Source organism: Neolamprologus multifasciatus, chromosome 3, assembly GCF_963576455.1.
Source record: "Neolamprologus multifasciatus chromosome 3, fNeoMul1.2, whole genome shotgun sequence".
Lineage (NCBI taxonomy): Eukaryota > Metazoa > Chordata > Actinopteri > Cichliformes > Cichlidae > Neolamprologus > Neolamprologus multifasciatus.
In genome coordinates, this window is record NC_140441.1 from 37,239,004 (window position 1) to 37,262,220 (window position 23,217).

At 39.5% G+C, this 23,217-nt stretch overlaps 2 protein-coding genes across 3 annotated transcripts; both read left to right on the plus strand.

The window, feature by feature from the left end:
• Positions 1-70: 70 nt before the first annotated feature.
• On the plus strand, positions 71-7,783 carry LOC146522980 (butyrophilin subfamily 2 member A2-like). 2 transcript variants are annotated; one of them, XM_085142130.1, is made up of 6 exons: positions 71-88; positions 1,522-1,618; positions 2,470-2,811; positions 3,849-4,130; positions 4,211-4,301; positions 4,613-7,783. In XM_085142130.1, the coding sequence occupies exons 1-6, from the start codon at positions 86-88 to the stop codon at positions 4,662-4,664; spliced, it is 867 nt and encodes a 288-aa protein (XP_084998256.1). In that variant the 5' UTR covers positions 71-85; the 3' UTR covers positions 4,665-7,783. The 2 variants fall into 2 exon arrangements, with proteins under 2 accessions (XP_084998256.1, XP_084998265.1); XM_085142139.1 differs by lacking the exon at positions 71-88 and adding an exon at positions 125-718.
• Positions 7,784-12,598: 4,815 nt separating this feature from the next.
• On the plus strand, positions 12,599-16,020 carry LOC146522981 (uncharacterized). Its single transcript, XM_085154174.1, has 2 exons — positions 12,599-12,669; positions 14,831-16,020. The coding sequence occupies exon 2, from the start codon at positions 15,064-15,066 to the stop codon at positions 16,018-16,020; it is 957 nt and encodes a 318-aa protein (XP_085010300.1). The 5' UTR covers positions 12,599-12,669; positions 14,831-15,063.
• The last annotated feature ends 7,197 nt before the right edge of the window (positions 16,021-23,217 follow it).

Here is a 23,217-nt window from a genome sequence, read left to right on the forward strand (position 1 = left end):
ACTCGATTTACACAGTAGACGGGCTGATGGTGCTTCATCGACGTGTCAACTTTCCAGCTCCATAGTTTGATTCGTGGAGTCTGCCATGGTATATAGTTTACTTATCTTTGTCGAAGCCCTGTGTATTACTTTAGTTATTATTAGGTCTGAGGTAGTTTCAGGCTGAATTACAGAGCAAGTAAAGCACGTTGTTTTTGCAAAACCTCAATGCAATTTTGCACTGATAACAAGCCTTTGTAGGGTGGTTCTGTTCTTATAGAGAGAGACTGCACGAGTCCAGTTTCACGTTTATGTACAAAAACGTGTTGATTTAACCCAAATAAAATATATTTTAAAAAGAACGTTATTAAATCGATTTATTTTACAGCCTTCAAACAAATCTGTCAAAATATGAAAATGATCAAATCAAAGACCACAGTGTGTGTGTGTGTGTGTGTGTGTGTGAGAGAGAGAGAGCGTTATAGAGAAAAGTGACACCAGAAATGCCATATCAGTGAAAGTGCACGGTAACGCTGAGACACGAGGTTTTTAAAATATCTGTTGCTACATATACATGGCATCTGCAAACAACGTTTAGCTTAAAAACACTGAGCTATATTATCGTCGTCACGATTTCCTCGTTTTAGACAGGAAGCTCACGCGGCTGATCGCACGTGACAGTGTAAACAAACAACAGAGCTCTTGCGCAGCAAGTCGTAGACTTTTGTTCGTCTTTGAGGTAAGTCTTCCTATTAAATACTTTTGATTATTCTCATCAGAACTGTTATAGAAGTAAAACAGCTTACAGTGTCGATGTAAAGGTTTTAACGTTTATGTGCAATTATATAAATATATCGTAACAAATAATACAAAGAAAACAAACAAACAACAATACAGTGAAAGTGAACGCGGTATCCGTAACTTTCAGATAGGGTCCAACAACAAAAGGGGCATCAATGCCTTATAAAAGATGAATGCAAGTAAACAAGGACACAATAGCAGTAAGTCGCAATTCCCACGGAAGGGGAGCGTCATAACAGTTCCACAGCAGTTCGGGGGATTTTAAAACCGTCCAGAATCGTTTATATGTCTTTGTCGTTTTCTGGCTTTGAGATTAAAACAATAGAATAGTATAGAATAGAATAGAATAGCTTTTTTTGTATTATATGACATAATAAAATCACAGTTGCGTCTCTCTTGTGAGTCTAAATTTTGATTTAACTTTGATACTTAATGTCATTTAACACAAAAGAAAAACAAAGAAGCTCTGACTACAGCGACAAAACTAAGGCCGAAGTCAATGCAGAAACTTAACAATCGGTTTATATGAAAAGATCGGGAAGGGGGAGTTCATTGTTTTAAAAGCAAATATAAAAAACGAATTAAACACGACCAGAAGAGGGAGAAAAAACAGTCAATGATGAAGAAAAGAGGACAAAAACAGAAAATGCTTTTTCTCTTGGAGCGAAATCGCATAATTAGCATGATTTATTTCGATTGTCTTTAATCTCGTTAATTTTACAACTTTTCTTTTTCTTTAAGATTTCCAAGATGCATCTGTGGAGATATAAGTTATCATTGAGAGGCTACAGAGCCATGATTTTACAGCACATGATTTTCTGCCTTCTGATACACAGAGGTGAGTTCATAGTTTTATCAGCATGGTGTCTTTGCACTTCACATTGCACACGCTGCCTCTTAACTACGTGCAAAACATTTGTGGTTGAGATCAGTAACTTCCTCCTCCAGAATCAAAGAGCCAACCCCTATCAAGCATTTCTTTGTGTAGTCTTTTGTGTTTTGAATACTCTTTTCTACTCTACGCTCATTTGATGTCGCCATTGGATTATTAGACATTATTAGACATTTTTTACTGCATAATTGCACTATATGTTTTGTTATGCAACCTTTTGTGTTTCTCCTCCTTAAACCAAAAAACAGAAGTAAAGGCCACATTTTTGGTTGCCTGAAAAGGTCATGATTGTTGTCATATATTATATTATATTATATTATATTATATTATATTATATTATATTATATTATATTATATTATTTTAAATCGTAGTTTTTTTAATTATATCCTGGGGTCAGATGCCTTAAGTGGTATGGGTGTAAACAACTGTCATATGGTTTGACTTCAGTTTACAGTACAGTTTGTACATTTTTTAAATTTTCTTCTCTGAGCTCAACGTCACCAAGGTTAAGTGCTTGGTAAGTTAAGATAAGATAAACCTTTATTAGTCCCACACGTGGGAAATATTTGGGTCATGTAAGAAAGTACAAGTTTAAGAGCAGTAAAAGTAAAAACAAACAAACAATAGGTTAGATTATTATTATTATTATTAGTAGTAGTAGTAGTAGTATTTCCAGTTTGGCCTAATTTTATATAAACGTCAACTTGTTTGTGAACTGTAAGAGGTTTGAGAGTAACAGTGACTTAACACTGTCAGGAATGCTCACTTTACTCCGCTGTTTCCATTTCCTCCTCAGGGCGGCCTCTCATTGTCGTTCCATTGCGAGCAGTCGTGGCCACAGTTGGGGAAGAGGTTGTTTTGCCGTGCCACATTAAACCAGAAATGGATGCTAATGGGATGAGGCTGGAGTGGGCGAGACCTGACCTAACGCCCGGGTTTGTTTACGAGTGGGCAGACGAAAAAGAACACGTGGTGAACAAACAGCCGTCGTACAGAGGAAGGACATCAGTGGTTAAGGAAAAACTGGAACATGGAGACATTTCACTGAAAATCTCAAATGTGACCATCTCCGACGAGGGAATATACAGATGCCTTGTTCCACAAGTGGGACAAGAGGCCTTCATTAAACTCATTGTTGGTAAGTAAACACACGTTATATTATTTTTTATGTCCTTTCTTTATGTATTAATGTGTTTTAAAGTATTTTGAGTGCTCAATTTGAGTTGAAAAATCTTATGTATCTGAAAGAAAAGAATGGAGACACTGGCTTCTTGTTCTCATGGAAACATTACAAACTACTTCAGATCAAGTTATCCTTTAGTGTCATGGGACTGGATCCCTGCATGGAGTGGAAGGATTTTTCAGCCTTGAGGGAAGAAAGCTTGGGATCCTCTTGTTAATATGTATGGATGACTCAGGATATGTCATTAACTTCGAGAGGTCTAATTCTCCACTGATGACCTCAACCATATCTCAAACCCAAACCATAAGTTTTGTCAGAAAAGGAAAAATTTAAAAATAAGACTTTTTTTTCTGTGCTTTCTGTGCGGCTTAAGAGGTTAATTTATTTATTGCCCCCTTAATAAGTCAACAAATGAATACATTTATGTTCAGCATGCTGTTGCAGTGATACCTCACAGTAGTGTTTTGGGTATTAGCTCTGATGGGTTTGACTGGTGTTTTCAGTGTGGCATTTACATGTTTTTCCCACAACTGTGTGGGTTCTCTCCCAGTACCCCCACCTCCTCCCACAGTCCAAAGACATGCAGTTAGTGGGGTCAGGTTAACCTGCAATTCAAAATTGTCTGTAGGCGTGAATGCTTTTTGACTTTATGTGTTAACCTTTCCACAGATTAGCAAACTATCCAGGGTGTACCGTGTCAAAATGCAATAATATTTTCTTCAAAATGCAACACTATGATAGTAATTTGCTTTCATAATAACTAACTTGTATAATTAACTTAAGTGTATATGTGTCTCTTTGGTTATTTTAGCAAAGTTCTTCCATCGATTCATTTTCTTCTGCTTTTCCAGTTCACTTTTCTAAATTTCTAGTCTATACTAAGCTCCAGGTCACACTGATACCTTTTACAAACATAATCAACCAATAACCACAATGTTGGCGCTGTGAATTTAAAGTATTTCTCCTGGTCTTGGTATTCTTTTCTTTTTTAGGTGCTGTCTCCATTCCTAAAGTCACTGTAATAAGTAAAACCAGCAGTAAAGTGGTGTTACAGTGTGAGTCTGCAGGCTGGTATCCAGAGCCTGAGCTGCTGTGGTTGGACGGTGAGGGAAACCTCCTCTCTGCTGGACCTACAGAGACCCTCAGAGGTCCTGATGACCTCTATACTGTCAGCAGCAGAGTGACTGTGGAGAAGAGACACAGCAACAACATCACCTGCAGAGTCCAACAGAGGAACACCAACCAGAGCAGAGAGACACACGTACATGTTCCAGGTAGATTTCATGATGAAATGCTTCATATGCTATATGTGAAACTACTGTGGTTTTTAATAATGTTACATGATATCTTCCAGTCCCATCCTGGTCTTTGAAATTGGTCTTGGTTCCAGGCTTACTCGCTGTGTTTCTGAGTGTTCTACTGACCATTCACAGATGGCGAGTAAGGTAAACATGTCTCTCTTTTTTCCATTTTAAAATAGTGTTTTTGTCATTACAAGGACATAAAATTTTCTCTACTGAGATCTGAGAAAACATGGCAAGCATGTCAACAATGTGCCATGACCCTAAACTTCTTTTTTCATTTATGAAGAATCAAAATAAAACCAATTCCAAATAGGGGGCAAATACTTTAAAAAGTGGGATAAACTAAGGCAATATTCAAACACAAGTGAATCCTCGTGTTTGTGAATTGTATACATTGTTCTATATGACCACAAAGAACACACAATGACAAGTTAACACTGTATTTTTACTAGGATTCTTGAACATGCTGAAAAAGAGGTGATGCTCAAGAATCCAGATGTGTAAACACCACAAGGAACAGCTTTGATAGAAAACCACACAAATCCAGAGGGGCAAGAACTTCGGATCAAGTAAGATCAGGAAGTGGAGCTTCTGAAATATCTGGAGGAAGCAGGAGAGCAGCTGAAGAAGCTACACATTTCAATGACAGGAAAACAGGCTTTGAGAAAGAGTTTATGTGAATACAGTGACTGTCAGTATCCCTGAACAAAGCACCTGTGCTTAAACAGTCTTCAGCATGGCTTTAGTCTCTCTGTATGTATTTCTAAATGGCAATAACTCAACTCAGTTCATCTGTGCAAATTGGTTGTTACATTTCTTACTGTGTTAGATGACCTGTAGTATCTGAAGTTTCATGTGATGTGGTCATGTAATCACTTTTATTGCATTATAGAGAGTGGATATCGTCAATATTTTCATCTGAGACATGCAGTTCTGACCATGAGCACAAAAGGTCCCCTTACCATTCAAACCAGTCAGTCAGACAAAAGTTGGCTTATAGGGAGAGGAGCCAAGAAAAGACAGAAGATGAACTGAAATGTCAAACTGAGGCTTAAAAACAAAGATAAATAAGTATTATTTTGAACTGTGAACCATCCGAAGCTGCTTAGGCATCCAAGAATAAAACATATTGTCTTGGAAACAAGCAGAATATGCTCCATTTCTCATTCCAGTGCATTATTGTAACTTTGTAACTACTTTTCTGGTTGTAGACGCACCATTTCAGAAAAACAGCTACTTTGGGTCTCACCCAAAGTCACAGACTGACAATCCTAATGTAGCTAATTTTGCTTTAAAATGGCCAATCCGGAGCGATGAGCCTCAGGATTGGACCATGTCCATGGCCATAATATAGGAAGTAAAATTAAAATCACTGTAGAAACCTCAAAAGACCCAAAATGTTTTAACTTCATCTAGGCAACCAAAGAAGGGCTTCTTACCTTCTTACCTCTAACCTGCAGTTGATGACTGTCACTTTCATCAGCTGTTAAATTTGCACTGAGTCTAATAATCTGTGATAGCTACAATGCTAAATCAGAAGCAGCACTTTTCTGTGAGGCACCATTCATAAAGGTCTTCTATTGGAAAGAGTTTTTATAATGAATTTAAGAGTCGATCTGATTAATAAGAGCTAAACAACATAGTTTTAAGGTCTAAATAGGCTATATTTATCAAAATTAGTCAAAATCAAGAAAACTTTATTTCCAAATGAGGCAGCACATCTGTACAATATATAATCTGTAGATAAATAATAAGATAACAGCTTTATTTATTTTGGTTCTTTTTGTATTGACCTATTCTTAATTGTTGTGACAGTCTTCCTTTTTAACTGCATGCACCTCTGTTTCTCTCCTTTAATATCAAATTAATGTATTTCTATTGAAAAATAATACTTTTTAATACAATCTTTGTAAATAATACATTCTTTCTCATTTTTCTTAAATATAAGCCTATTTATTTACTGTGCATGTATCTTGTAACTCGAGCAAGTGCAGCTATGTTACAGCTGTGCTACTTAGTGGTGCAATGAGCAGCTCAGCTTCAAGTGAAACTGCTCTCTTATTTTATTCTGAGAGACGACGAGTTGCAACATGTCTCTTGGCATCTTGTTATTCCAGTTTCATTTTTTCTTGGAATAAATACAGTTTGGTCTACCACATGCTAAGCCCTGTTTCACTAATGTCATTTTTCCTTTTTTTAATGTATGCCCTATCTGGCAGTTTTTGCAATCAGAACTCTGATCTGAATGCTTGTGGGGCCAAACACATTTTACTTTTTGAAGATCAGCTCTATACATTCTCTATAGGCTCCACTTGTGTTTCTTTTATCTCTTTATTTATTCATTTGTATTTGTTGTTTCCATTATAAAATTGTATATGGTATGGCATTATAATATCTAATCAGGGACAGGAAGAAAAAAATCTAGGCCATCCACAGCCCCCAAAACTACTGAAAACCTGAGACCACACATTTCTTCGACATCCTGCGAAGAAGGAGGGAGGCACCAGATGGGGCAGCCATCCAAGAGGACCAGAGGCAAGGGAGGGCTGTTGGAGGGGTGTTATTAGTATCATTATTATGGAGCCATTCATCCTGTTTTGTTTGTTCCATTATGTAACCTTTAGATCACAGCTTCCAGACTGTCAAACAGACTGTACTATGATGCAAAGTGAAGTGCTAACATATGCTAACATTTGTATTTTTGCCTAGAACAGGCAGATTAGCAACTTTTATAAAATGTAAATACCTTTATTAAATGATACTGGTATGTAAAGAGTGGGAAGCCTTTTTCTCTTTAATTTAACAAGCTAAGTGGCCTATTTCTTTGCTTCTTCACTTTTTTGTCTCATGACCCCAATGTTAACTCAAAATTCTGTTTTGGACTCTAGGTTTGGCTGTAACATTCATCCTTTTAGGAAGTTGGAAACAGCTGAGTCATATTTGTATTATTCTCGTCTTTCCTCAGGCCAGGAGGTAACGTCCTTCAATAGTATTACAGCATGATATAATAACTATAACTCTTTATTTTAGAAAATGTATACCCATTTAGGTAATCAGTTGTATAACCTGCTTTTTCCTCCCACTGTCGCAAACTGTTGCTTAAAGCAAAGAGGAACAAAGAGGTGCCCTTTGCCAACCTGCCTAAGGACAACGTCTCCACAAATATTGACATTCACTGGTCAATTTATTAGTATTTGTGTAGTGACAGTGTCTGCTGATCCATATGAAAGAATGCAGCAACATGAACAGAATATTTACCCACCAAATTGCAGCAGATTTTTTAAAAAGAAATCTTGACAGTTTTAAAATTTTGGTTTGGAAACAGAGATTAATTCGTAGAAAAGTGTTACTAGAGCAGGGCGTGGGTCAGTAAGGGAAAACTAGGAATTCACAGGTGCGACTGGAACAAAGCGGGTACGTCTGAGAAGAGAAAAGAACAAAGCTGGAAAGGTGGCGAGGCGAAGGACACTGGGGGAACACCAACAGATATCAGGTTCCTGATGGAATTTTCCAGTCATACCTTCGGATCATGACACTTGGTCTGTGTTACAAAAAAAAAATAAAAATAAAAAAACTCATCTTCCAGTTCCTGCTGCTGATACACATAGTGGTAATAGTATCATGCAGTACACTGAAAAAAATGTTTTTTTGGCCCTGTAATTATTATTTCAATTAGCTATATAAATTTTACAAAAACATACAAATTCAGTGCTATTACTTTAAAATAGCAGTTTTTCTTGTAGTGCATTAATTGAGGATTGTTTGTAATTATGTGTCCTCAGTTTTGTATGTAAATTGAATCATTCGATCCAAGTAATATTCACTAAACCAATTCATTGGCTTAATTAGCTGATATTTCCAAGTAAAATGTAATGGAGTGACGTCAGTGAATATGGCCACCTTCTCTGCATTCGGAGCATGACGTCAAAGCCCCTCCCCACATTTGAGCGGTCTTTCTTCAGACATACCATGGTGGTCCACATTTCGACGGTTGGCAGACTTGACGGAAACGGGAAGAAGTGGAACCATGAATGTAAGTTTTAAGCGGAACAAACTTTGTACGTTCCTGTTGGCTCACCTACTTAAGTCAGTTTCTCCGCACTGAAAGCAGCTGCGCTAGCAAATAGTGTATTTTCCTGCTAGACTTGCTGACTAACTTTCCTGGCAGGAGGTATGTCCAGAATTTCCCACAGCACTTTACAGCTTAGATGGCCACCTAAACAACACACGCCTGCTGCCTTAACTAACGTCTTTGTGAATAAAACGACCACGGTCCAGTTTAAAATAATTGCTGCACCGCTGCCACGAGGTGTATTTTGAAAAAAAAAAAAGAAAAAAAAACGATGTACGCACTCGATTTCACTCAAGTCTTCATATTGACCTGTTTTAAATTTGACACCGAGCTGACATATGTAAAAAAATAAAAAAATTAATATCAGTGTGCATCCTTGAGTTAGTAGAAATTAGTTGAAAAGCATATAGATAACCTTTTTTCTTTTTTTTTTTTTTTTTTTTTTTTACAGAACATAGGACCTTCCGACTGCTAATTTGAACTCCACAAGGTAAGATCAAATTAGTAAGTTAGTGCCACAACATGAGATGGATGTGTAAGATATGTAGCTTTGAGTCAGAGAAGAGGTTGGGATTGTTAAAACACTACAGACTAAAGCATGGAAATGGTGGTCGCAGCCAGTCAGTCCCTTGTCTTCACACTGATTGCCCTTGCTCGTTTAAAACATTTAATGCCCTTAAGACCCATTTGTCTCGACACCATGTGAAGATGGTCACACAAAGTGGACCTCTTTCATTTACTTGTCTACTTTGCTGCTCTGTTTTTTTTTTAATTCAGAGAAGCAGTATTTTGAGCATCTTAACAACCACTTAAGGAAGTTTGAAGTAGTTGCATGTGTCTTCAAAAACTGCAACTTCAGTACAAATATTTATTCCACCTTTGCTACACATAGACACAGAAAACACCAGTCACACACACTTGAGGATTTTAAAACTGAAGTATTAAAAAGCAAACCTAATGAACCCATGTTTTCTCAGGATGAGACCTGTGTGGAAGAGAGCTTAGAGCTTTGGGATGGGGAACCACAGGAGTTGTCTCAAGATATAAAAGAGAAATTTGGCCATCTATTTTTAAAGTTAGAAAGCATGTTCAATGTCCCAAACAAATGCATTGATGAAATAGTAGATGAGCTTCAGTTTATATCCACCTCTGCATCTGGTCCACTTTTAAGAGATGTGGTGGTGTCCACCTTGAAAAGCCATAATTGTGATCTGGATCCAGCCATTATCTCAGATTTAGTGAAAACTCTTTGTGAGACACACCCTATAAGTACTGCCTTGGGGACAGGTGGCCCTTTCACAACTTATTACAAGAGAAGAGAATTTATGAAGAAGCATTTTTCAGTTGTTGAACCAGAAGAACACATACTTGTTAAAAAAAAAAAGGGCAAAACCTTCCAGTATGTCCCAATATTGCCCTCCTTGGTGCAGGTCCTAAGTAAGTCTTTTCAAGAAAACACTTTTGAAGGTGAAAAAATAACTGAAAATGACTTTAAGTACCAGACATTTCGTGATGGATCTCACTATCAAAACAACAAGTTTTTCTCTGTAGAGGAGAACAGAGTGAGTCTCATCCTGTACGTTGATGACTTTGAGGTATGTAATCCTCTTGGGACATCTCGAAAAAAGCACAAAGTCACAGCTGTCTATTGGGTGTTGGGAAACATTCCGGTGCAGTTACGTTCCACATTGACATCAATCTACCTTGGAATTCTGTGTAAGGCTGAAGACACCAAGCAGTTTGGAATTCAGCGAGTTTTAGAGCCACTGTTAACAGATATCCAAAGCTTGGAGAAAGATGGTCTTTTTGTTCCAGCGTTAGGGAAAGCCATCAAAGGGACTGTGGTCAGTGTGGTGGCAGATAATTTGGGGGCGCACTCTGTGGCAGGATTTGTCGAAAGCTTTGCAGGGTCATACATCTGCCGGTTTTGTGTTGGGGAGCGATCCAAGTTTCAGTCCAATGAAGTGAGATCTGGGTCTTTTCATCAAAGAACCAAAGATCAACATACACTGCATGTACAGACAGCTGTGTCTAGTCCAGATCACCCTCATTGTTATGGTGTAAAAAAACAGTGTGCATTGTCAGAAAAACTTGAGCATTTTCATGTTACATCTGGTTACCCTCCAGATGTTTTACATGATCTGCTGGAGGGCATTGTTCCAGTGGAACTGGCTTTGGCATTTGATAACTTGATCAAGAAAAAATATTTTTCTCTCATGGAACTGAATGATGCCATTTCCAATTTCCCATACAAGTGGAGTGATAAAACAAATCGCCCTCATCTCATTCCTGCTAACTTTTCGACTCGAAAATCAGTAGGGGGTAACGCACATGAAAATTGGTGCTTATTACATCTTTTGCCTCTGATTATAGGTTTAAAAGTACCCCAACAAGAGCCTGTATGGCAGATGATGATGACACTGAAAGACATTGTGGACCTTGTCATGTCTCGAGCCCATACTGAAGAAAACATTTGCTATCTTGACAGCATCATTTCAGAACATCGAAGCAGATTCCTTGATGTTTTCCCCCAACATAAGCTCATTCCCAAGCACCATTTCCTTGAGCACTATCCTCAGCTCATTCGGGAATTTGGCCCCCTAGCTGCCCTCTGGACAATGAGATTCGAGGCCAAACACAGCTTTTTCAAGAAGGTGGTCAGACACACTGGTTGTTTCAGGAATATTTTGCTGTCCCTTGCAAATAAGCACCAGCTCATGGTTGCATATCATCAATCACATTCTGTCAAACCATCACTTGCAGTCACAAAAACAACAGAGGTCTCTTTAGATGTGCTTAAGGATGATCTAAAAGACCTGGTGAAATACAGATTCCCAGCTGTTACAGCTGTGCATGTTGCCAATAATGTGTGCAGTTTAGGCACCAACTATGCAGTGGGAATGTTGTTGTGTTGTGGTTCCACTGCAGGAGTGCCTGACTTTTCTGAAGTGTTACAGATAATGGTGATTTGTAACAAACTGACTTTTTTCGTGAGACAACAAAATACATGGTACAATGAACACCTGAGGAGTTATGAGCTGGAGAACACAGGGAGTGTGCAGTTACTTGAGCAAAGAGAGCTTAAAGATTTTTATCCTTTGGCTTCATACACCCTTGCAGGAAGACGCCTGACAACTTTAAAGCACCACATTTGCCTATCCTTTTGAAATGTGAGGAGAGAAGCTTGTGAATAAATGTCTGTGTATTTCTCTTCTCTGTTGTTGCAGCTTCTTCCTGTTGATATGGCACCCTCAGCGAAACTGCGGATAATTTTTGGGGAGGATGATGTCCACAAACTACTTTTACCTGCAGGCATCCCAAGCACACTTCAGGACCTCAATGATGTTCTTCGAGAGACATTTGATATTACAGGACCATTCACTGTTATGTACCAGGACATGGATTTCGACGGTCAGTTCTTCACTTTGACCTCGATTGAGGAAGTACAAGATAAAGCTAACCTCAAAGTAGTAAAAACTGAACCAGTAATCTTGAGTCTCACTACTGTGGACATGTCAGAAGTCGAATCTCCAGTTCCACTATCTACAGAAGCAAGCTCCTCCTCATCTGTATGCGACACAATCCTGTTGTCCTCCCCAGATGAGAGTGGACCATCCTACAGGTCTAAGCCATGGCCATTTAAGTTTGAAATATCAGACTTCTGTTATGATATAGACCTTGCACTGGAAGCAGGAAAGCAAGCTTATGAAAATGATGGCACACTTTTGAACAACCCAAGCGTAACTAGTAGCATTCTTGAGAAGCTTGCAGAGACTATATTTGGCTTCACAGCATATCCAACTGGTGTCCAAATTTTAGCTGTTGCTGAAGCCTTGGTAGCAAAATACCCATGCCTCAAAGAGCCAGGGTCTTTTAATGGCCTATATGGTTGGCAACAGAGGATAAAGTATAAAATGGGCAACTACAGGGCAAAGTTAAGAGGTCGCCAATTAGCCATTCCAGAGCTCGAGGTGAACACACTGAAGAGACGATGCTCCAGTGAAGAGAGTTCACTTAAAGGCTTTAAAAGGGCAAAAAAAGCTGAAGTCAACTATCTGCCACCACTGCCATTCGGTGAGACTGAGGAAACCTTAGAGATGGAGAAACTAGATTTGCTGAAGGAAATGAAGAAGAAGCACAATGAGAGGGCAATTAATGAGAAAATGGAGAAGTCTTTTGCTATGAGAAGAAAAGAGGTTGTCAAGGATTGCCCCGCAATCCAAGACCTCTTAGAGAGGTGGCCTTCTCTGTTCTGTGAAAATCAGGTAAATCCAGTTCTTGTTCATGCAGCAACAAAGTGTATGTGAGATCTCATGAGTCATCTTTGACATGATTTTGTGTTTTTATCTCTCATTTCAGATCAAAGAGGAGATATTTCGAAGGAAGGGCGGGACTGCAGGGACCAAAATAAAACCAATGTTGGACTCACTGAATAAGGTAAAATTTTAAATTATTTTAATTACATAATCTAATGGAAAAGATGAGGTCATACACACTGAGAATGTATCACTCTTATTTAAAGGACAAGTTTGTTATTTTACACTTAAAGCTTTGTTTTCAGATTGTTTATGATGAAATCGAATGATTTTGATTGAAATTTGGACACATGCTGCTGGCCCGAGCTTTTTTGGTTTCTGTGGTAGCACACCACCACCTCCACAATGGCTTCATACAAAGACATGAAACTCACCGAGTGGTCAGGGGTGTTCACTGATATGTTCACACACAAATCGCTGCAAAAATGCTTTCCAACAGGTGTTTTACCATTTGTTGTAAAACTGTGGACCTATTTTTTCAAACGCCTCACACCTGTACATTCTTCCGCCAAGAGCTTGAATAATAGAATAGAATAGCGGTGGACTAATACCGTACATCACAGCACATCTAATACAAGTCAATGGAGTTGGACAAAAACTACAATAAAAACCAGTTGGGAAGTATCTTTTGCAGCGATTTTTGTGTGAACATATCAGTGAACACTCCTGACCACTCGGTGAGTTTCACGTCTTTGTAAACGACAGTTTTATGCGTTTTAGGAAGGATCGTTCCAGTGCACCTATGAAGCCATTGTGGAGGTGGGGGTGTGCTACCACAGAAACCAAAAAAGCTCGGGCCAGCAGCATGTGTCCAAATTTCAATCAAAATCGTTCGATTTCATCATAAACTGAAAACAGGGCTTTAAGTGTAAAATACTGAACTTGTCCTTTAATCTGATCAGTGTCTGTGTTGGCTGAAACTGTTCTCCTGATCCTGACACTGTGGCCACAATTAACAATTTATGCACATGATTGTCTCTACAAGTGTATACAAACCTGTCATCTCTCCCTTAATATGCGCTCAAAAGCAGAGAAATTTACAGAATTTTCAAAGTGACCCTCTGAGTGCAGCGAGATCCCTTCCTGCTGCCCATAGACTCCAATACAATTATTTCCCAAAATATTACTCTTGTGTGTGGGAATTCCTGTCCTTGACTGGTTAATATTGTGATAGGAGGTACTGATATGTTGCAAAAAATTCATTTGCATGTCCAGTGATGAGGCAGAAAACTTTCCTCACTGGGCAGAGACAGTTTCTGGACCCACAGATTATGACATGCACTGGACTCTTGTCTTAACACACATCATTGAGAAATTCATGTTAAGTTGCACACTTCACAACGTTAGAATGTAGCTGCAGGCTTACATTCTCCATGGGTAACTTTCTGTTTACATCTGTATGTGCTGTTATGTATGTATGTTACATTGTGTATTTTCTGCAATAAATTTTCTTTTTGGGTTTAATTGCATCATGTCGATGGCAGAAGGGACATTATCATTCGTTGCTTAGTTGAGTATCTTGGAGAGAGTGGAGAGGAGCTGATCAAAGACCATCATATTGTTTTGAATGATGATGATATTCATATCCCATCATATTCATATGATCATATTCATCACATTCATATCCCATCATATTGGGATCATCAGATACCGAGGTATCTGATACCAAGATCATCAGATAATGACTGTATTAAAATTATTGTCTAACCTTATAATCTGGTCTTCACTTGTGATGATATATTGAAGGTCAAAGATTCTCTACACTCGTGATGTTTTTTAAAAAAGACTCAAGATTAATATTTTTAATCAGGCTTTTAACTAATTTCTTACATCTTTATGCTCTTACCCTTTATTTTTTAAATCATATTTAATCTTTATCTTATCTGCCTTAAACTTTAACTTGCCTTTCGTCTGATTTTTTTCTGACTATTTAACGATCACTTATTAACTTTATTTTATGAGCAAAAGAGTATTTAATTTGATTATACCTTTATAACCTATTTTAATGATTTAATGGTTCTGGTCTACCAACACGCGTGCCGTCCCATGGACAGCTCCAGGCTGGATGGCCCCCAAAAGTGATTTTCTTTGTCTCAGGGTCAGCCTCTGTGAAGCACGTTCTGTAACTTTACGTATGAAAAGTGCCATATGAATATTGTTTGATTTGAGTATACTAAATTGAGTATACCTCTTTTTTATTTTTACATTTTTTTCTCTTAACCTTTTCTTTTACTTGGAATCTATTCTAGTTATTTCTAATTGTGGTTTGTTTGTTTTCACAGGACGTCAGCCAAGAAGCATTGAAAGAGGACTGCAGTAATCACATGATGAAGATCATCGTAATCCATCCCAATGTGGCACAGGAAAACAAAGATCCTGTGAACGTGTCTGTGGTGGGGCGTGGCCTGCGGTGCCGTGCAGGGAGGGCGGACGCACCTGCACTGCATCCTTAATCACGTCCACCAAGTTTAAAACACGGGGACTCAGGTGTGTGTGGTGTGGTGTCGGAAATAAAATGTCTGAAAACGCTGATCTCTGGACCCGCCGTGCCTTATTCCTGCCACAGTGGTGCCGAAACCCAGGAGGCGGCATGGCGGGTCCTTACCGGAGCCAGGGAAGGGAGGAGCTGGCCCAGATGGTGGCCGAAATAGCGGCCACCCAGCGGGAGCAGGCGGCGGAGGTGCGTCGCCAACAAGAAGAGCTGCAGAAGGAGAGCGAACGCCACCTGGGGAAGATGGCGGAGCTGGCAGCGCTGCTCCAGGCCTGGGCGACCTCGACGCCGCCACCCCCACCGGGGTATACTGACGGTGGTAAAGCGGTGGAGACACCTCGGCAGCCGGAGGTGGTGGACGAGTCACGCGGGGGTCCGAGCCTGCCGGAGGAGGAGGAACAGCCGGGTGAAGGGCTGCTCCTGCCGGGAGCGGTGGAGGAGCCGCTCCAATCGGAGGCGGAGGACGAGGCGGGCGAGGGTCTGCGCCGGCTGGAGGGAGAGGAGCCGCGGGTGGTGACGGAGGAGCCACGCGAGGGGCTGCTTGAGGCGGCGGCAGCGGAGGCGGCGCCCGAGGAGCCGCTCCAGCCGGGAGAGGCAGCGGCGGAGGCGGCGCCCGAGGAGCCGCTCCAGCCGGGAGAGGCAGCGGCGGAGGCGGCGCCCGAGGAGCCGCTCCAGCCGCCCGGGGTGCCCGTGCAAGGGGAGTCCGCCCCACCGAAGCCCGAGGTCGGCGGGCGGAGCAGAGCGGCCTCGCCTCCACCAGAGGCCGGTGTGTGGTGTGGTTCGGCGTGCTGGACGCCTGCCCAGCCGCCCATGAGCCCCGGCTCAAGGTCACGCCGGCTGCGCCGCTGCTTGCCACATGGGTGGCCTCCGGTCCATCTCCGGGGCGGCTATTGGATACGTGGGCGACCCCCGGACTCACCTCAACACCGGCGCCGCTGGATAAGTGGACGGCCACCAGAACAGACACCTCCCTCTCGCTAGGCCAGGGCCCGGGGGTGCCGACGGTCCGGGCTGATCCCCTCTCCCGCTCGCGGTGGGGGGAGTAGGTTCGGCCGGATGGCTCCCCGGCCTCAGTCGGGCGATGGGGGTATGTGGTGGGGCGTGGCCTGCGGTGCCGTGCAGGGAGGGCGGACGCACCTGCACGGCATCCTTAATCACGTCCACCAAGTTTAAAACACGGGGACTCAGGTGTGTGTGGTGTCGGAAATAAAATGTCTGAAAACACTGATCTCTGGACCCGCCGTGCCTTATTCCTGCCACAGTGTCAGTCATCATTGAGGGGACAGAAATTCTGGAGGACTGCGGAAGTGTGACAAACGCTTGCCTCCTGCTCATGGGTGTCATCTATGCTGTCAACTTAAGTTACCCACTGAAACTGAAATATACGTTTGAGGTATTTCAGAAGCTGTTTCTTGAGCTTGACATCCTTAAAATGTCACCAAAGGTCCAGTCTCTCCACAAGAAACTTTTAGCGTGAGTGTTCCAGTGTTATTTGTGCTTTTGTCCAGCACAATTAATTTGTTTGCATTTTGTCTGTTTTCTGACAGTAATTTCAAGTGTTGCTCAGTTTTATACAAGTTCTTTCTGTCCTGAACGTTCTGAGAATGTCTGCAAAGGTGGTGATTGCAACTGTTAATGGACAGAGTTGATGTATGTGTTCTGAAAGTTGATTAGAAGAAAGGGGACAGTGCACACTGAGTTTTTGAATAGCATGGTTTTTTTTTTTGTATATGTGTATATGCTCTGTTTTGAAATTTGCGAGCAAGAAGTTCTATGGCCATGTTTTTTGTGGTTATAATGTTATGTAGATATTTTAAATATATCTATGCCATTTCAACTGTGAAATAAAAGTGTCCCTTAAGCTGCAAATATTTGTTTTGGAAAATATTGATTTATTATTTAATAGAATAATAAGAATATTTATTCAATTCGATTAATATTAACTAGTACATTCATAATAAATATTACTTAATTACATAGAATATAACAAAGAAAAGATGAGTAAGAAACACAAAGAAATATCAGCAATGTTCACTTGGGGTTTGTAATTGGATGCAATGGTATTCTGAGTAAAAGTTACAATCTATAGATGAGTATTGCCAGTGCAATTTACTTGTGTATTTCACATAAAAAAATAGATGGTTCTAGTAAGTAAATATTACTTAGAAATAGCCCGAGTAAAGATTACAAGCACTTTCTGTGTGGAAAAAGTTGCCTAGCTTTTTTTAAGTAAATGTCACTCCAATTTTTTTTTCAGTGTAGGGCATGACACCACTACCACTATGCTTCACTGTGATAGCCAGCTGATGCACAGTCAGTGCCTTTTATCCTCTAGATATATTGACCAGCAAATTTGTTTCTCATGGTCTGGTCATGGTTTCTCTAACCCTAACCCTAAAATATGTATGAAAAGCATTAAATAAATAACTTAATTAATTAATTAATTTCAAAGAGTCAAAATGTTTTGTATTCTGAATAATCAGTGTTTTGTTACATTCACTACAATCTCGTATTTTTTGGCTAAGTCCACACACAAATTTTTTTTACACATACAAATCCTGATTAACAAGTACAAAATATTTATGACCACAATTTGAGCCCGTAAAAAACACAAACTTAACAATGTGGTGTATGCTGTACAGTGCAGCGAGGAATGCCCAGACCTCTACATCGGAGAGACCAAACAGCCACTTCACAAGCGCATGGCACAACACAGAAGAGCGACCTCCACAGGACAAGACTCAGCAGTTCATCTGCATCTTAAGGATAAAGGACACTCTTTCGAGGATGCCAATGTTCATATTTTGGACAGAGAGGACAGATGGTTTGAAAGAGGAGTGAAAGAAGCATCTATGTCCACTGTGAGCGACCATCTTTGAACAGAGGCGGTGGTTTACAACACCAACTCTCTGCCATCTATAATCCAGTTTTGAGTTCCCTCCCCAGATGCCTTAACGCCCCCTCACATCCTGGGCCATCTGACCTCAGGAAATCACATGGTGGGGCCAGGTTTCACAATGAGCTCACCTGAAACCCTGGCTGATTGTGACCCACATCCGTTTTTCACACCTTGGCTCATGTGATTAGGTAGAGGATCACCAGGGGGTCCTTTGTCCCTTTTTGGGGGAAAACTCCCACTGGGTTTAAATCTGGGACTCTCCACCATTTGACCTTAGAACTGAAGAAGCTTCTCGGATGAGAGGTGAAAGGTCTTCAAGCAACTCAAAGAAGTCCAGACGCTTTTCTTTGCAAGCTCCTTAGACTACGATGACCTGGATGACTGAGAACCTTCACAGACATTGCATTACAATGTGTATGTGACAAGCAAGGCCACTAGAGGGAAGCAGAGTATCAGAATGATAACCAGTGATTTCCATTAACTTGGTCTTTTCTAAGAGTGTAACAACGATTAGTTTAATAAGAATTTAAAAAGACAGATTTTAAATAGATATTTAACTGATCTTGCTTTCTTTTTTCTTGTTTTCCAGCAATTCACAGAATAAAAATATTTGTGTAAGACTTCCTCATTACTATCAACCAATTGGCCTGGTTTGCTGGCTGCTTGGGGCAATCTGCTGTGGGAGCAATAGCGGTTGCTAACCTGTGGCTGCACTGATTACACAGGCTTAGCTAGCTACAGGTTCATTTGAAGTCTTTTAGATGCTGGTATGGTCTGTCATATCCTTAGTATCCTTATTTTCTTATTATATTGTTTTATGTACTTTAATAATGAAGGCTTGTAGAGCAAGGCCACTTTTGACTCACAAACTAAGTGCTCAGCCAGACTGAAAAACAGGAAGTTTTAGTGCACAGGCATATTAATAGATAAGACTCAGAAAAGAGGAACTTTGCCATATAAGCAATGTTTGAAACTGTGTGACGTCTGAAGTACAGAAATAACACCATATAAGACACATGTTGAGCTAAAAATGTTAGAGCTCTTGCATCTGGCGTTTGAGCTGTGCAGGGGTCTTTCTCTTCTGGAAGATGATTGGATAAAAAGAAATATAGATGTTTTAACACACTATGAGTCGGTTTTCTCTGTTCTGTCACGGGGACAAAAGAATCGGGGTTAATAGGTCTTTGTATATGCATCTAGTTATCTCAGATCTCTAAATGATTTCACACTGTTTGTTCTAAAATAAGATGAAGCGAGAATCCTTTAAAAACTGGTAAGGTCAGACATTATAAAGAATAATTCTGCATGTTCTTTAACTCTTGCTGTTTGCCTGCAATCCAAACAGTGGAGTAGAAGATGTTGTGGTAACTTTATTTTGCTTGTTTGTTAAGCATCTTGCAAACAGTTATATATTAACCAGTTAAAGGAATTTGAGACACCAGGGCTATTATATTTTTATAGACAGGTCACCACCCATGTAAAATCTAGGAGGACTTTATTTTTTTGTCTGTGAAACACAATATCATTCTCTCCTTAATAAAAGTGGCAGATAAAAGCATTGATAATGACATTTTTAATCATTACTTTGTTTCAGCATGGCTTCTGTTACTACAACCAGTCACCATCTGATAATCCCCTGATGCATTTCTTAAGCTAAACATGCAATTTCCTGTTTTAAAGCACTTTCATCCAGTTGAGGAAAACTGGTTAGTATAGCATGAACACGATCACCCCAATGTGAACTTTAGGCCAGTTTTATTGTGACCAGTAAAAAGTTTTGATCAATCACTGCAGAGGTGCATTTTTCCCAAGTAGTAGCATGTGCATTTAAAAAAGAGCCACTCCAGATGTTACTTTGAAGCAACACGAGGAGTAGGTATGCTCGGCCGTTACCCTTCAGGTAAATTCAGCTTTCATTCTTATTTAGCAGTTTTTAAATGAAACAAACCAGAGCAGAATGCTAGAATTGGCTATCTTTGATTTGTGGAGAAGAAAAAGACCCAAAGGAAACAAAGATTAAAAAATTTAAAAAATACATTAAAAAGTTGAGTCTTTGGTGTTGATCTCTAGTTTCCAAACTATAATAAAAGAGAAGGAAAAAGTCAAAATTCCTTCTCCACCAGTTCTTTCAAAGCTTTGAATTTTTCAGTATGCAAGCAGGTGGCTTGGTGATGCAGGAGAGGCTGGATCTTTGCATGGTTAGAGGTCAATTATTGATGAATGCTGCAAAGGACAGTGGTGCTGCGCCTTCCACAACCCTGAATTGGACAAGAGAACATGGATGGCATCTCATTTTTGTGTACTGGACATTTTAAATATGTGTTCCCCTTTCTTTCTTTTCTTTCCTACCAGAAATATTTTGAAATTCTTTGAAATATTTTTCAGGTTGACAATTGTATATTGTCAATTTGTATTTATATTATATTGTATTGACTATTTTCTGGTAACATTTCTGTAAACAGACACTCTCTATTTTATAAATACAGGGCAGGTTGGGCAATGAACTACCAATTAAAGAAATTAAAAATACTTTATCATCTGGAAAAACTGAGACACAGCCACAACTTTACTGTTTTTGTGGAGCACAAAGCATTTTCATCAGAAGGTGGCAGCAGAGATCTCTAATCTGAATCTCCTCTTTTAACTGACACGTTTACAATTTTTACAGATTGATCTCTCTTTGAAGTTTAAACACAATATTGAAAGAACAATTTACACTGAACTGTCACACAGTTAGTCTGAGAAATAAAATCTGCATACCTACTGACTACTTGTGAGATAAAGCAACAGAAACTAACATTGGAAATATAAAGAGATGTTTCAAAATAGATCAGTCATACAGCAAAGTTATTAATGAGCTGTGATGACATTGAGCTGTGTTTGTTTAATAGGAGTTGGTAGCAAATGGAGAGGTGATTCTTTAACTGATACAGTGGCTTTGTAAACATTCTCATATTACAGTACACAGAGTAAGTCATATATTATTATGTGAAGTGGCGCAATATAAATAAAACTGAATTAAAAATTGATTCTGTGCTGTAGTTGTGTTTAACTCCTGCATCTCTGTGATCACTTCTAATGACACATAAATCAATGTTCATGAAGTTCAGAAGTTATGCTATTGCTGTATGTGAGAAACTGACAGAAAAGATCAATAACTTCTTTTTCTCTCCGTGTCTTTTGAGCAGCTGCTTTGATAAACTACTTTTGTTTTGATTGTCATGCATGATCACCATTGCTCTCACTGTCTGTGTGTGAGGAAATCTGGATTCTGTTTCTATGTGAATGACGATAATCTCCCATCTGTCTTTGACACTGCTGTCATGTGTTATCATAATCTGTTATCATTCCAGCACTGAAACAAACTAACAGTTCACATGTAATTCAATTAGTTTGTAATCCATATGTCTGAATTACAGATGAACATGATTGGCTCAGACGGCTACTTTTTCTGCATTTTTATTCTCTCTTTTGTTCTGCAGCTTAAGGAATGAGGTAGTGTATGCATTACACCACAGATTTGGGTTTTCTTCTGCTTTTAGTAAACCTGAATGAAAATAATGCTTTCTACTCCACTCTATTTTGCTTGTAACTGTAGGTTTTTTTTAATATGAAATAAAACCATTTAAGCACAAACTTCATAAATTATCTAAACATCATATATTATCTGAGGAGTACCAGTGAGATATAGTCAGGGTCACCTTAATGCACAACTTGGGCTCTGGAACCAGTTCCCTGGAGAGCCAAAATTTTACCATTTATATAAAGAAATTTAAAACGTTGACACACTGATCATCAGACATCTTCACCAGACAGTGACTAATAAATCAAGCATGAGTATGAGTACGCAAATATTTGTGGAGATTTTTTTCTGAGGTAGGGTTACACCGAAGGACTGCTTTGTCACTCACTCAATGACAAAGCAGCCCTTCATCTGATGCAATAGTGACCTGTCAAGGATATGCTTATAGTGTTTATTATTGCCAATCAAGCCAGTAAACTAAGATGTTCTTACAGCATTTAGTCAGTTGAGCAAGGTTAATAAGGTTTGTATTTTTCCACATCTGTATAGCTTTTCTACATTATCATCAATGAATATAATCATGCATCTAAGAGGAAGGATTGATGGTTTGAAATAAGCTGTATTTTAAAGGGGCTACACAATGGAGAGCTAATCAACATATATTATTAAAACAACAAAGGTTATCACAGATTTTTGAAAACTTGGATGTTTAGATGGATAAATAAGTGCAGAGAGTTTAGAATATAAGTGCAGAATTCAAATATCATTTCTGAACTTCAGAATTAATTCTGGAAGTAGTAACTTGGTGAAAATTGAGTATTTCTTATATAGCTTGTTTTTGCTCTACCTGATCACTCACACCACTTTATACAAGATGCCTCATTAATCCCAGAAGCTTTTTTTCTATAATTAAGTGCTTTCTATCCCACATTCACACACATTCACACTACAGTGGAAACACTGGAGAACAACTTGGGGTTAGTATCTTGCCCAAGGATATTTGGCATGCAGACTGGAGTGCACAGGGATCAAACCACAGCCACCCTGTATAAGCCGTGAGACCAGTCTTCCCGTGCTTCACTCGCGTACGTCAGTTTGAAGACGAAAAAGAACTCCACGGGACTCCGATGTGAAAATATTTAACAAAAAAAATATTCCACAGTTTGCATCTTACAGAAGTGGTCAGGTTTAACTTATCCTCAACAAAATAACCTACTACGGTAGGAAAACCGTGTGGCTCTAATCTACCTCGCTGCCGCGTATAGCTTATGCCGTGTTAACTCCTTTTCTCTCTTCCCCCTCCCGCACTGCATGCGCTAATTTACATCCGTGATGCCCAGATTTTACTATAAACACGAGTCTTTAAGGCACATGTATTCATGGTACTACGTAACCAAACCAACACAGCAATAAAATAATTTTAGTTCCACCATAAACATGCATTTACTTCTTAAATTATTAATTACACAAACAAGCTTAACAACAGCGAAATATAAATACTAAAACATATGAACTATCTTAACTTGGCTCCCACACACCCTATGAGATCATATCATTCTAATTACAAGGAATTATTTTTTATTGCCTCAGTAGTTGGGATAATGGGCAATGAGTAGGACTGAACATAGGGAATGGGAGGAGCTGGTGACAGCATGAAAAGTCAAATTCTATTGACAGCCAGAATAATTACAGGAAACATTAGAGACTGTTCATTTCTTTGTAATTAAACATTCAAACAGCAGGGCCTCATATAATA